The sequence below is a fragment of the Marmota marmota genome, unplaced genomic scaffold (genome assembly GCF_001458135.2).
Source record: "Marmota marmota marmota unplaced genomic scaffold, marMar, whole genome shotgun sequence".
In the NCBI taxonomy this organism is placed as follows: Eukaryota; Metazoa; Chordata; class Mammalia; order Rodentia; family Sciuridae; genus Marmota; species Marmota marmota.
Genome location: NW_026000051.1, coordinates 1,744,380 through 1,755,509, shown reverse-complemented (window position 1 = coordinate 1,755,509; position 11,130 = coordinate 1,744,380). Strand labels below are relative to the sequence as shown.

The 11,130-nt window shown below is 63.3% G+C and overlaps 1 protein-coding gene across 1 annotated transcript in view; it reads right to left on the bottom strand.

Moving 5' to 3' along the window:
• Positions 1-11,130, bottom strand: part of Fibcd1 (fibrinogen C domain containing 1) — a 27,697-nt gene that overhangs the window by 7,075 nt on the left and 9,492 nt on the right. Inside the window, exons 3-4 of the mRNA XM_048812788.1 lie at positions 8,485-8,644; positions 7,945-8,081 (exon numbers count right to left, since the gene is read on the bottom strand). Coding sequence (XP_048668745.1) covers positions 7,945-8,081; positions 8,485-8,644 — 297 coding nt within the window. The remainder of the gene's footprint in view (positions 1-7,944; positions 8,082-8,484; positions 8,645-11,130) is intronic.

Genomic DNA, 11,130 nt, shown 5'->3' with positions numbered 1-11,130 from the left:
CACCACCTCCTGGGCCACACCACCTCCTGGGCCACCACCTCCTGGGTCCCACCTCCTGGGCCACCACCTCCTGGGCCACACCACCTCCTGGGCCATACCACCTCCTGGTCCCACCTCCTGGTCCCACCACCTCCTGGGCCCTCCCCCCCGGGTGCCATCAGCTGGAGCCAGCACAGCCCCCGCTTTCTGCCTCCACCCCATGGAGGATGCTGGAGAGAATGGCTCACGTTCCTGTCAGAGTGGTCAGCTCGACACCAACTTAGAGACACATCTATGACGCAGGCAGACCCTCCCTGAGGGGCCGAGACACGTCCGTCCGTGACATGGTTTTGGAGAAGTGACTTTTTGACCCAGAGAGATGCAGCTTGTCCCTCACACACGCTTCTGTCAGAGGCGGATGCTTCCTGAACCGGCATTCACCCCGTGCACCTGATGACTGCTCTTGGGTTCTGCTCTGTGCCGCTCCGTCTGGTCGCCACCCACCAAAGTCGCTCTCACGCTGCCCTGGGTCAGAACCTGCACGTTGGGAAGCTCTGCTGGGGACTGCCGGCCTCTGCCGCGGGCGGGCCTCACTCACTGGCTCCAACACCAAGTGGCCTGGAGCCCACTGCAGTGCGAGGTGGCCTGAGGAGTCCCTAGGGCCACAAGCAGCCCCAGGTTGTCAGATGGCCCCCAGGCCCAGGCGTGTGGGAACCTTTGTCTGCCTCTGCGGACCACGGCCCGCTGCCGCTGCGGCTGCAGACTTCTGGACACCAGCTGGACTTTGCAGGAGGGGAGACTCCAACTACAGGAAGACACCCCAGGGAAGCAGGTCAGAAGTGGGGTGTCCACCTCCCCGTGCTCAGGCGGGAGCCTGTGCGGGATTCTGGGGGCCGACGGGGGAGGGCCAAGGCAGGGAAGGGAGTCAGGCTGGTTAGTCTGGAGGCTGAAGCAGTCGCTGGTCCCGCTCCTGGGCTTCTCTGGGTTCCGGCTGGAAAGTGACTGTTGCAGAAACACGGCTGCCGCTCAGCCTCCTGGGACAGAGCCACGAGTGGGAAGACACACAGAGTGTTTTCTTGGTGCGGATTCTCAAAAGCCAGCCGCTCAGCGCCTTGGATGTGCCGCCAGGGGGGCTCTGCCAAGGGAGCGCTCGGCCCACATGGCCCTGCAGATGGTGCTGTGCCATTTCAAAGGAAGCAGCAGCCGCGCTGCTCGTCAGCCAGGCCAAGGGACGCAGAGATGCCCCTGAGCCTCCCCAGCCGCACGCTGGCGGGCCCCGCCCCAGTGGGTCCAGCCGCAGCAGGGCCACCTCAGCACACGGACCCTGCACCCCGCTGCACATCTGCCCTGGTGCCAGTGCAGGGAGCTCCCCCCCAGACACACGGTCTGGGCTCCGTGGCCACCCTAGCACCAGGCCAGTGCCTCAGAGGACGGCCACGGCCTGTCCCGCCGCAGCCCTGAGGGGAGGTGTTGTGCTCCTGGTTAGAGACCCAGGGCTCAGGAGGCCAGAGCAGAGGATGACAATGCACAGAGGGGAAAGGGTGCCCTCGCCTGGTTGGGTGGACACTGAGCCTTCGGCCTCTGAGCCACCTCTCAGTCCAGGAAGCACACTGGGCTGGCACCAGGGGCCCGAGGTCTACCCAGACTCTGGTGGACAGGCCAAGTCTGGCTTCTCTCCTGCTGGGCCCCACACCCGCTCCGCTCACAGGACGAGTCTGGCCCTCAGCTGCTGCATGGGGGACAGTCAGGGCCCAGCTTCGCCCGGCCTGCACGTTCCTCTGGTCCCTGTGCCTGCCTAGGTTCCCCCGTACAGCTGGGATTCAGACGGGGCCAGACAGCCAGGACCCAGCATTCCTGACAATAGTCACCACAGGGCTTGCTGGGGGCTCAGAGTGGGCGTGGAGCCCTCTGCCGGGGCAGGTGTGGTCTGGGAGGACTTCCACGGAGGAGGAGCTTGGCTGGACCTTGCCAGGTGGCCTGAGGAACTGTGGCGGGGGCTGGGGTAGGTGGGTCCAAGCCACTTGAGACTGGGCAGGGTGGTCTCTGTGCCTAGAAGGGTCCCCAGGAGGCAGTGTCTGGGATTTTTCCAGACTACAGTGAGGCTGCAATGGGAGACGCTGGTTCCTATCCCTAAGGGAAAATGGACTTGGCCGTGTGAGTTAAAGCAGGCCTGAGGCTCTGCCCACGTTCCTGGGGCCACATGGCTTTAGACTAGTCCTGGAACCGTCCCAAGCCTGAGTCCCCCTCTGCAAGCCCTTCCTCCCCTGCAGGGTTGTGGAGAAAATGCAAAAAGCAGACCTGCAAACAGGCGGCACACAGTAGGTCTAGCCAACGCGGCCGCCTCCCTGTGGAGCCAGGTGCGTGCCCAGGAGGAAATGGGGCCCACTCTTTGTTTTGGACTGGAAGTGGCACCCCCGGGCCTGGCACCCGGCCACCCTTCCCGGGCTTGGCAGCAGCGCCTGCCAGTGTCTGGCAAAACACGGCTCAGAGCTGCCATTTATCAAACGCGAGCCGCCTCGGGGCCTGCGCTAGGCGCTTCACGTGCGCCATCCCATTTGCGTTAGAAGTTTGAAAAATCCAGACTTCACGGGTTGGAGGCTGCAAGCTTCCTCCACTCAGATCAGCCAGGGAGCACGAGGGTGTTGGCACTGTCAGCTCGGTCATTAGTAACGTGAGCTCCAAGGACGCCTCCTCAGAGCTGACCTCACAGCAAGATCCTGTCCTCTGGGGCAAGGGGGATGCCACAGCTGCTGCCCCAGAGGCAGGTCCCATCCTGCCTGGTCCCTGCAGCCAGCCTCCCCTCACAGGGCCAGCCTGCAGCCCGGTGCTAGCTGGGGAGCCCCTGGAAGCTTTTCATCTCTCCTTGAGCCCGATCCTGCTGCCAGGAGCCTTTGAAGTCCTCCAGGGGCGAGCAGGATTCCCCTCCCGCCGGCGGAGCTCCGGTGGAGGAATGCGGCTGTGGGGAGGGGGTTCCTCTCACAGCAGAGCCAATTAGAGGCACATCTGAACCGGTGACCCATGATGGAAATGCCTGGCTGCTGAGCAGGTCGGGGCGTGAGCCGCGCAGTCCCTGGTGTGTGTGGTGGGGGGCGTGGGGGGCTGTGGGGGGCTGTGTGAGGATCCAAGCCAGGGGCGGGTGCAGAGCCCAATCAACCCTCTGCTGCAGGAGGTGCTGAGCCGGACCTACCTGGGTGATCATGCAGACAGGGTTTGGCAATTAGGCCCGGGTGCCAGCACTGCCCCGGACAGCAGAGTGAGTGGGGGCCGGCTGTGCGGCCCAGAGAGGCAGGGCAGCAGGGGCCCTCCTCCCTCTTCAGGTCCCCTCCCTGCAGCTCCAGGAGCAGCCTGACTCCGAGGCCCCTGCTCGGGCAGCAGCTCTCTACGGTGCCCATTCAGCAGGTGAGGAAAGAGGCTTGGAGGGGTCGGTCGTGCTGCAAGAGGCACTGGCTGCCCCTCATCTGCAAGTCTTAAGGGGTGCAGGGGCCACTAGAGGGTGCGCTCAGTGTCCACGGAGCTCACCCCTGAGTGCCTGAAGGAGCTCAGAGACCTGCCCAGGACGGGCCCAGGCTGGGCCGGGAGGAAGCCTGCAGGTCCACAGGCAGCCAACCCCCTTCCTCCCTCCCCTGCCTTCCTCCGCCTTTTCTCCTGCAGGTGAGTGTCCCGCTCAGGAGGGGCCTTGAAGGGACTCCTGTGGAGAGAGGCCCAGCCATAGCCTGCAGCCACGTAAACCCAAAGGCCACCTTGAAGCATCTGCCCATCCGCTCCATGTCCTCCCCGACCCCAAGGAACCAGCAATGGCCTTGCAGGCACCAGGCAGCTCCCATTATCTGCAGTGAGCTTGGGGCTGGGTACCCAGGCTCCGGCACCGCTGGGCACACCTGCCAGCAACCTGCGCCTCACCCTCGGGCCCTCCTCCCGTGGAATCCTGCGGCCCCGGGGCCGGCTCCGCCCTCAGGAGAGGTGCCCAGCCCTCCAAGTGCCTAGCACCACGCCTGGCCCTACCTACTCGCCTCCCACCCGACCCTGGCCCAAGCCCCCTTATGAAGATGCACCAGCCACACGGAACCGTCTGGCCCCAGAACAAACCCCGTCTTCTCCCCACGGAGCCCCACCTTGTTCCCAGCCACAGCTCTCCAGCCTGGGTTTGGGGCTCCCCTCAGCTCCGACAGGTCAGCTGCCTTGTCCACCTTCCCCCAGGCCAGGGCTCCCTCCCTTTCTTATTCCCTGCTGGTCTCTGCGCCTGGCACCTTCTTGGTGCTCAGTGTTTAAACACAGGAATGAATGAGGCCCACCGAGGGACAGTCACCGCCACTGTCACTCCCTGGTTAGCCCTCAGGTGGCCAGGCCTGCTGGGGGGCTGTCCTGCCGGCCTCAGGGACTAACAGGCATATTGTCAATGCCAGGTGGGCAGTGGCATGTGGACAGTAGTGTCCCTCAGGCCACGCTCCGTCCCCGCCTGCTCCTAGGCTATGGTTGGAAAGTCCAGCCTGGTCCCAGGCACACAGCTCCAGGTGTCTGTCCTCCAGGGAGGAGTGTCCAGTGCTGGCACTGGTGGCCAGGCAGCCAGGACGTGAGGCCTGATGAGGACGGATGGGACGAGGGTCTGCAGAGGCAGTGGCCTGAGCCCTCTAAACAGCAATTGAGCTTCCAAGAGATTCCTTGTGGCAGGGAGGCCGTCCTACAGATGTCCTGATGTGCCTGGGACAGATCGCTCCTGACAGAAACTCTAATGGACATCAACGTCTCCTGGCCACGCAGACACCTCTTGGCGGGTACCAGCCTCGCTCCCACAGCCCCATCCAGGTGTGGAGGCTGGGTGGGCGCCACAGGGCAGAGCAGGACGCTGCTGCTCCGGCACTCGCCTCTCAGGCCCCTGAATCCCAGGCTGTAGGAACCACGGGCCCAGAGCTGATCAGCCTCTTCAAGTGCAAGCCACACAGCACCTCAGGCGCCGTCAAGCTTGTCCTAACCCTTAACTCTGATTTCTGGGCCCAGCCCCTCTCCGTTCTGCCTGCAGAGGGGTTCCCAGAAGCAAACGCCATAACTCGAGATCTGACAGTTACGAAGACAGAAGAGCTTTTAACCCAGACACGGGGCCATACCTTCAGAGCTCTCTGCTTGTAGACGCGTGGAGATGCGGCTGTCGGCGGGGTCTGGGGGGATTCTCTGCTCTCACGCGGCTCCTCATGGCAGACTCTTTCCTGGCCGCTCCCCACGCCGCGCCTCTGCTGACCCCTTTCAAAGCTGACCCGCACTGGCCTCCCCTCCCCTCCCGCGGACGCTGCCCACAGGCCTCTCTGAGCTCTGCTTCCAGGTCACTTGTTTCATGCGATGTTAAACTCTTCCCTGGACACTTGTCACCTGGACATCAATACGCCGAAAATAGTCGGAGCCAAGCTCCTTGGGAGGGACAGAGGTGCTCTGCCCGGAGACCGTGTCCAAGTCCAAGGTCGGGGACCAGGAGAGCGTCCACCCGGGCTCCCTGGAAGCAGCTGAGATCCATCTCCCCCGGCATCAGGTGCCCATCCCTGTCCCCTGGACTGCTGCAGATGCCCTCCTGGTGGAGAGTGAGGGGCAGGTGGCCAGTGCCTGGCCCTGGGCAAGGCGCACGGTCACGGATAGGACCGAACGGCTTCCAGGCCGTGTGCAAGGTGCTCTGGGCACACCTGGTGCTCCAGGAAGCTCATCTGGACCTCTGGGCTGTCCTTCCTCATCCTTCCAGGCTCGGCAGGGCCAGGCGATCCCCGCCTGAGGCACAGGCCCCTTGGGGCCCTCGCAGGCTTGGAATCACTGCTGTGAGAACGGCCTCCGGAGAAAGACTGAGGATGCCCCCGGCCTTGCGCATCCAGCACTCCCTGGCGGCCCTGGGGGATGGGGTCCTCACCAGGCCAACCCCCCTGGCGTGGGAGTCTTGCTGGCTGAGTGGCCCTGTGCGGGTTCCTCTGGCCTCCCGTCTCCCTCCAGCACGCTCCTTTTCTGCCTAGGTCAGTCCCTTCCTGGGGCTTGCCTTTCAAAGGTCTAAGTGATGCAGGAGGAAACAGAAGCTCAGAGAACTTAAGTAACTTGCCCAAGATCACACAGCAGGACTGAAAGCCAAGCCCAGGTCTGTCCTTGGATGATGGACGGAGCAAGCAACCTTCATGCACCTCTGCCTCCCTGGCAAAGGGGCTCCACCTAGGCCTGTATGAAGCACCTCTTCCCCTCTCTCTTCCCCCTCTCGGCAGTGATGCCCACAGCCAGGTTTGGGCACATGAGACACAATTCCTTTCTCTTTATTTGCAGTGCTGGGGTGGAGCCCAGGGCCTAGCGCACAGTGGGTAAATGCTCTACCATCCAGCTGCACCCCTGCCTTGAAGCACAATTCTTACCCCGTCTTTCTTCTCTCCACCACCCTCAATAGCTCCCCAGTGTCTGTCTCAAGCCCACAGACTAGGACATCAACCACCGTAGCCGCGCCTCTCCAGCCTCGGGTGCCAGCTGAGTCCCTGTGCCCTGCGTGGGCCCCGCGCTTCCTGGCTCCAGCCCGTCAGGCCACCCTCTTCCTGGGGCACCTTCTCTTCCTTCCCACACTGAGCAGCCCCACCCACCCGTAAGGCGATCAGAAAAGCCCCTCCTATAGAAGCTGGCTCAGGGCACCCAGCCTTTGCTGCGGGACTCTTCCCGAGCCCCGAGACTCCAGCCTTCTTGGGAGGACAAAGCCTTCCTCATCTCCGTGCTTCCCCAGGACCAGCATAGAGCAGGTACTCAAAAGTGTCTGTTGAATTGCAATTAAATGTGACGTTGAGAAGCCCTAAGGAGCCTGCTCTCCGTGGCTGAGTGATGTCCCAGTCACAGTCAGCGTGTGAGGGAAGGGTGAGTGATTTTCAGGGCGGCATGTGGGGAGGGTGGTTCAAGTTGTTCACTGCTCAAGGGCATCTGACCAACAGGGCAAACTCACCAAGCCTAGCGCCCAGGGGCTCAGGTGGGAGGAGACAGGGCGTCCTCATAAAGGAAGGGACGTGCATTTTTCAAATTTGCACAAAATCAAGCAATGGCCAGTGGTGCCTGCGAAGGGGCTGGGGTTCAGGGTTGGGACGGAAACTCACTTCCCACGGTCGAGAGTGGCCAGCTCGACCAGGCCTGCAGCACGACTCCTGCCGCTGCCCGCTCCTGGACAGCAAGCGAGCCGAGAAGGATTTTGAACTTTTTAAATGATTTTTTAAAAAAATCAAAAGAAGAATTTTAAAATGTCCTCTGAATAACATTTGGGGAGGAATATGTGAGCATTTTTTGAAATTCAAATTTCAGGGTCTACAAGTCTTGTTACTGGAGCGAAGCCCACCAGGCCTTTCCCTTTGGTCTCCTGTTTTCCCGTACAGTGGCCACCAAGACAGAGACCTGGTGACCTCAGTCCCGCAGGACCACGAGCCAGTTTCCCTTGGCCCCCTGCAGACAGAGCACCAGGCCCTGCCTGAAGGAGCGTCCGGCTGGCGGGTCTGGAGGCGCCCTGTGGTCATCAAACCTGAGCCTCTGTCCCCTGCACCCCTTCTCCCAGAGGAACTTCAGAGGCACTGGTAACTGTCCCATCCCTGTCCCTTGGTTGGGACATCCCATTGCTCCCATGACCCAACCAGGCAGGAACCAGGAGCTGCAGGAATCCGACGGCTCCTCGCCAGGAAGCCATCCACCTCACGTCCCCCCTCTGCCCTGCACACACCGCACGGTGGATAGCTCAGGAAGTCCAGCGCCCACGCAGCGGCCCTCGAGGTCCACCACCCAGCGGCTCCAGGAGCCATGTTTCATCCCGGGACCCAGCACACCTCCAGAACCAGGGCGCACGAGGTTGCTCCTGTCTGCTGCCGCTCCCTCGGGGCACGGGCCCCCTTTCCGGGTCCAGGTGGGGGTGGGGGTCAGGCTGGGCCGACGGCCCAGGCCGGGTGGGTCCCAGGCAGCTGCTCACAGCACCAGATTCACATGCACACTCACCGTCCAGCCGCCACCATCGGTGCGCATGTCACAGTAGACCTGGAAGCCCGCGGGGTAGTGGGTGGGGAAGACGGAGTAAACACCATCGTCCTGTTGTCCACTGAGGAGGACGTCCAGGCAGTCTCGGGGCCGAGAGCCTGCCATGGGGAAGGCCCATCAGGGTGGCCACGGCCCAGGCCCATGTCCCCACCACCCCTTCCTACCCAAACAGTCCCTGCTCTCTCTGACTTGTCTGTCCACCCCACGATGCCACGTGCAGTCAGGAGCACCGGCCTTAGAGCCAGAACTTGGTTCCGACACTCTCTGGACCTCACTTTTCTTCTCTGGTAAATGGGTTAAGAGAGCTCGACGGGAGGGTGTGGGTGACGTGCTCACAGCTGCTCAGCCACAGGAAATCCTGGGTCCCCAGCCGGAGTGTTCCCTTGTCTATCAGAGCCGTGAGGTGGGTGGCCAAGGACAGGGCACGGTGGGGCCCTGGCTCTCCCTGCTAGCCAGGGCAGGGCCCATGAGTCACCTGGGAGGCATCCCCCGTCCACTCACCGTTGGCGCAGCCCCGGGGCCGGGCGCCCCTGGAAGGAGCCCTCTGGAGGTCGGCCTTGACTCGGGGCCGGCTCAGCCCTCGGTCCCTCTGCAGGGCATCCAGGACGTCGCTGACAGAGTTCACCAGGTGAGCCAGGTGGCCTTGGCTCTCGGAGAGGAGCTGCAGAGCACGGGGGCTCACTGGAGGGCGCAGGGACCCCGCAGGGACCCCGCAGGGTCACGGGCACACAGCGCGCCACCTGCCAGAAGGGCCCTCCCCCAAGGCAGAAGTGGGCTCCTGGCCCAGTGAGCCCCGGCCTGCTCCGACCCGGCTCCCTGTGCAGGGTGTCTGAGGGTCAGCCGAGCTCTGCTGGCTGCTGCAGGTCTGAGACCTGGGGTCCCCGAGGGCAGGGGCCCAGGTGGGAGGAGGCAGTGTGTCCCAGCAGGTTCCTGCCGCCTGACTGCCCTTCAGCCATTTCTGTACAGGTGGCCTGTGCGGGTGGCCTGTGCAGGTGGAGGCAGCTCGTGGCAGGGCCAGGCTGGGGTCAGCCTGACCACCCACTGACCAGTTCCACAGCTACGGCAAGTGCCCTGTAGGGGTCCTTCTATGGAAAACGGGGCCAACATCACCTCCCTGGCCAAACTGCCCTGGTGGCCACTGCAAACAGCACAGTGGGCCCAGGGCGTGCTCCCAGAGCTCCATGGCACCCCCAGGCTGGAGGACACCCACCTGCCACCTCTTCTGGCCCCCAAGCAAGGTTGCCAGGCAGGGGTGACAGATCTGCCCTTGACAGAGGGATACTGAGGCTTGGCGAGGTGACGGGAGCCTGGACACAGGCTGGGGGCTGGGTCCAGGACCAAGGACACCCGCTCCGAAGCCCCATCCCCTATGGGACTGCTGCTTTGAGGTTCCGCGGTCGGCTGATGTCACGGACCTCTCTGGGCCTCCCACAGTGCTGCAGAGGGCTGGGACTTGAGGTCGTCAACTCCTTGTTACAAATGGGGAAACTGAGGCCCAGAATGAGGAGCAGTCCCTGTGAGGGAGCAGGCATGAGGACCAGGCCTCGGGTCACTTCCCCAGGACTGTGTCACTGTACAACAAACCCAAGGTCTGGGGGAGCCGGGCCCCTGGCAGAGTGAGACCTCTCTGGCCTGCACAGGGGGATGAGGACACAGTCTTTCTGGGTGGGGGTTCCCAAGCACTACACCAGTGTCCTTTTTTTTGACTCCTGCCCTCCTGCCCCTTGCTGCCCAGGGCAGGAGCTCAGCAGGACCCTGTGGCTCCCTGGGGGGTTCTGGGGTGCCGGTGGCCTGAAGGGTCTGGGGTCTCCTGCTTCCACAGCCTGGTTTCCAGGAGGCTGTGGGACCATGTGGAGGGGGAGGGAGGGAGGGACATGGGCAGATTACAGGCAGCTGGCAGCGTGCAGCAGGCCGGTCTCACACACCGAACCTGTCACTCGCCAGATAATAGCCCATCGGAAGAAGGAAAATAGAAACGCACCAGCCGGCAGTTTACAAAATATGATGCCCGCTCGCGGGAGGCAGCCCGCGAAGCTGTCAGTTCCCCTGTCACCTTCCCCTCCGCCAAGCAGGGGATTCGGTGAGGGCTGGGCCTGGGGGAGCAGTGCAGCGGGGTCACTGGCCATTGGGCGGGCCCCTTGGAGGGACGCGGGCAGCCCGGGGGCTTGGGCAGTGGAGCCACCGTGCTGTGGCTCGTCCTTCCAAGAGGCGGAGCAGCCTCAGCTCAGGAACTCAGGCGCGGCCCTCCCTCTTGCTAACGGGCAGGGAAGACCTCGGTTCAACCAGCAAATGATTAAAGTTGAAAATGTTCACATAAACATGCCCCGAATTAATGGGCAAGTCAGTCCCTGCTCGCCCGCTGCACAGGCACCGGGAGGAGGCGGCTGCTTCAGAGGCCAGAATCCCAGTGGCTGCTCCCAGCATCTTGCGGGCGACCAAGCTCCTGAAGCCCTTTGCGTCTGCCCCTCCACCTCCGTGGGGTACTGGGCTGAAGGTCACCCTTAACACAGGGCCTGGCACGGCTGAGCCTCCCCGAGGGCTCTCACGTCCCTCGGCATGGACGTGTTACCCCATTTTACAGTTGAGAAAAACCAGCCTGGAGAGATGTGACCTGCCCGAGGACCCCAGCTGGCCAGGCCGGACCCCAGCTCTGCCACCTCAGACCCTCAGGGCAGAAGCTCAGCCCAGCCAGAGGGCCTGGGGGGACCCTGCCTGAGAACACCTGACGCTTGCTCCTGTGCTAGGTTCTGGGGGGTAGGGCTGGGGTCTAGAACCTGCCCAACTGGCCTCTGCCAACGCCCGCGGAGGCCGGGCTTTGAGAACTCAGGGCTGTGCAGCTGGGCATCTGGCACAGGGAGAGGAGGGCTTCTTCAGAGCCATGGCCGCTGCCTCTGGGTGAGACAAAGAGGCAGGTCTCTGGAATCTGGAGACTGGGAAGCTCAACAGTGTTGAGGGACAACCACGTCTGGGGGCTGCGGCAGGAAAGGGTCCCAGGAAAGCTGTCCATGCAATGGAGGGGGGGCCCTCCCAGCCCAAAGGGTGAGCGTTGTTGGCGGGCCAGGCCCCTGCTGACCAGGCTGAGCCTGGGGAGGGTGAGCCTGGGGAGGTGAGCCTGGGGAGGTGAGCCTGGGGCTGTCTCTTATACAC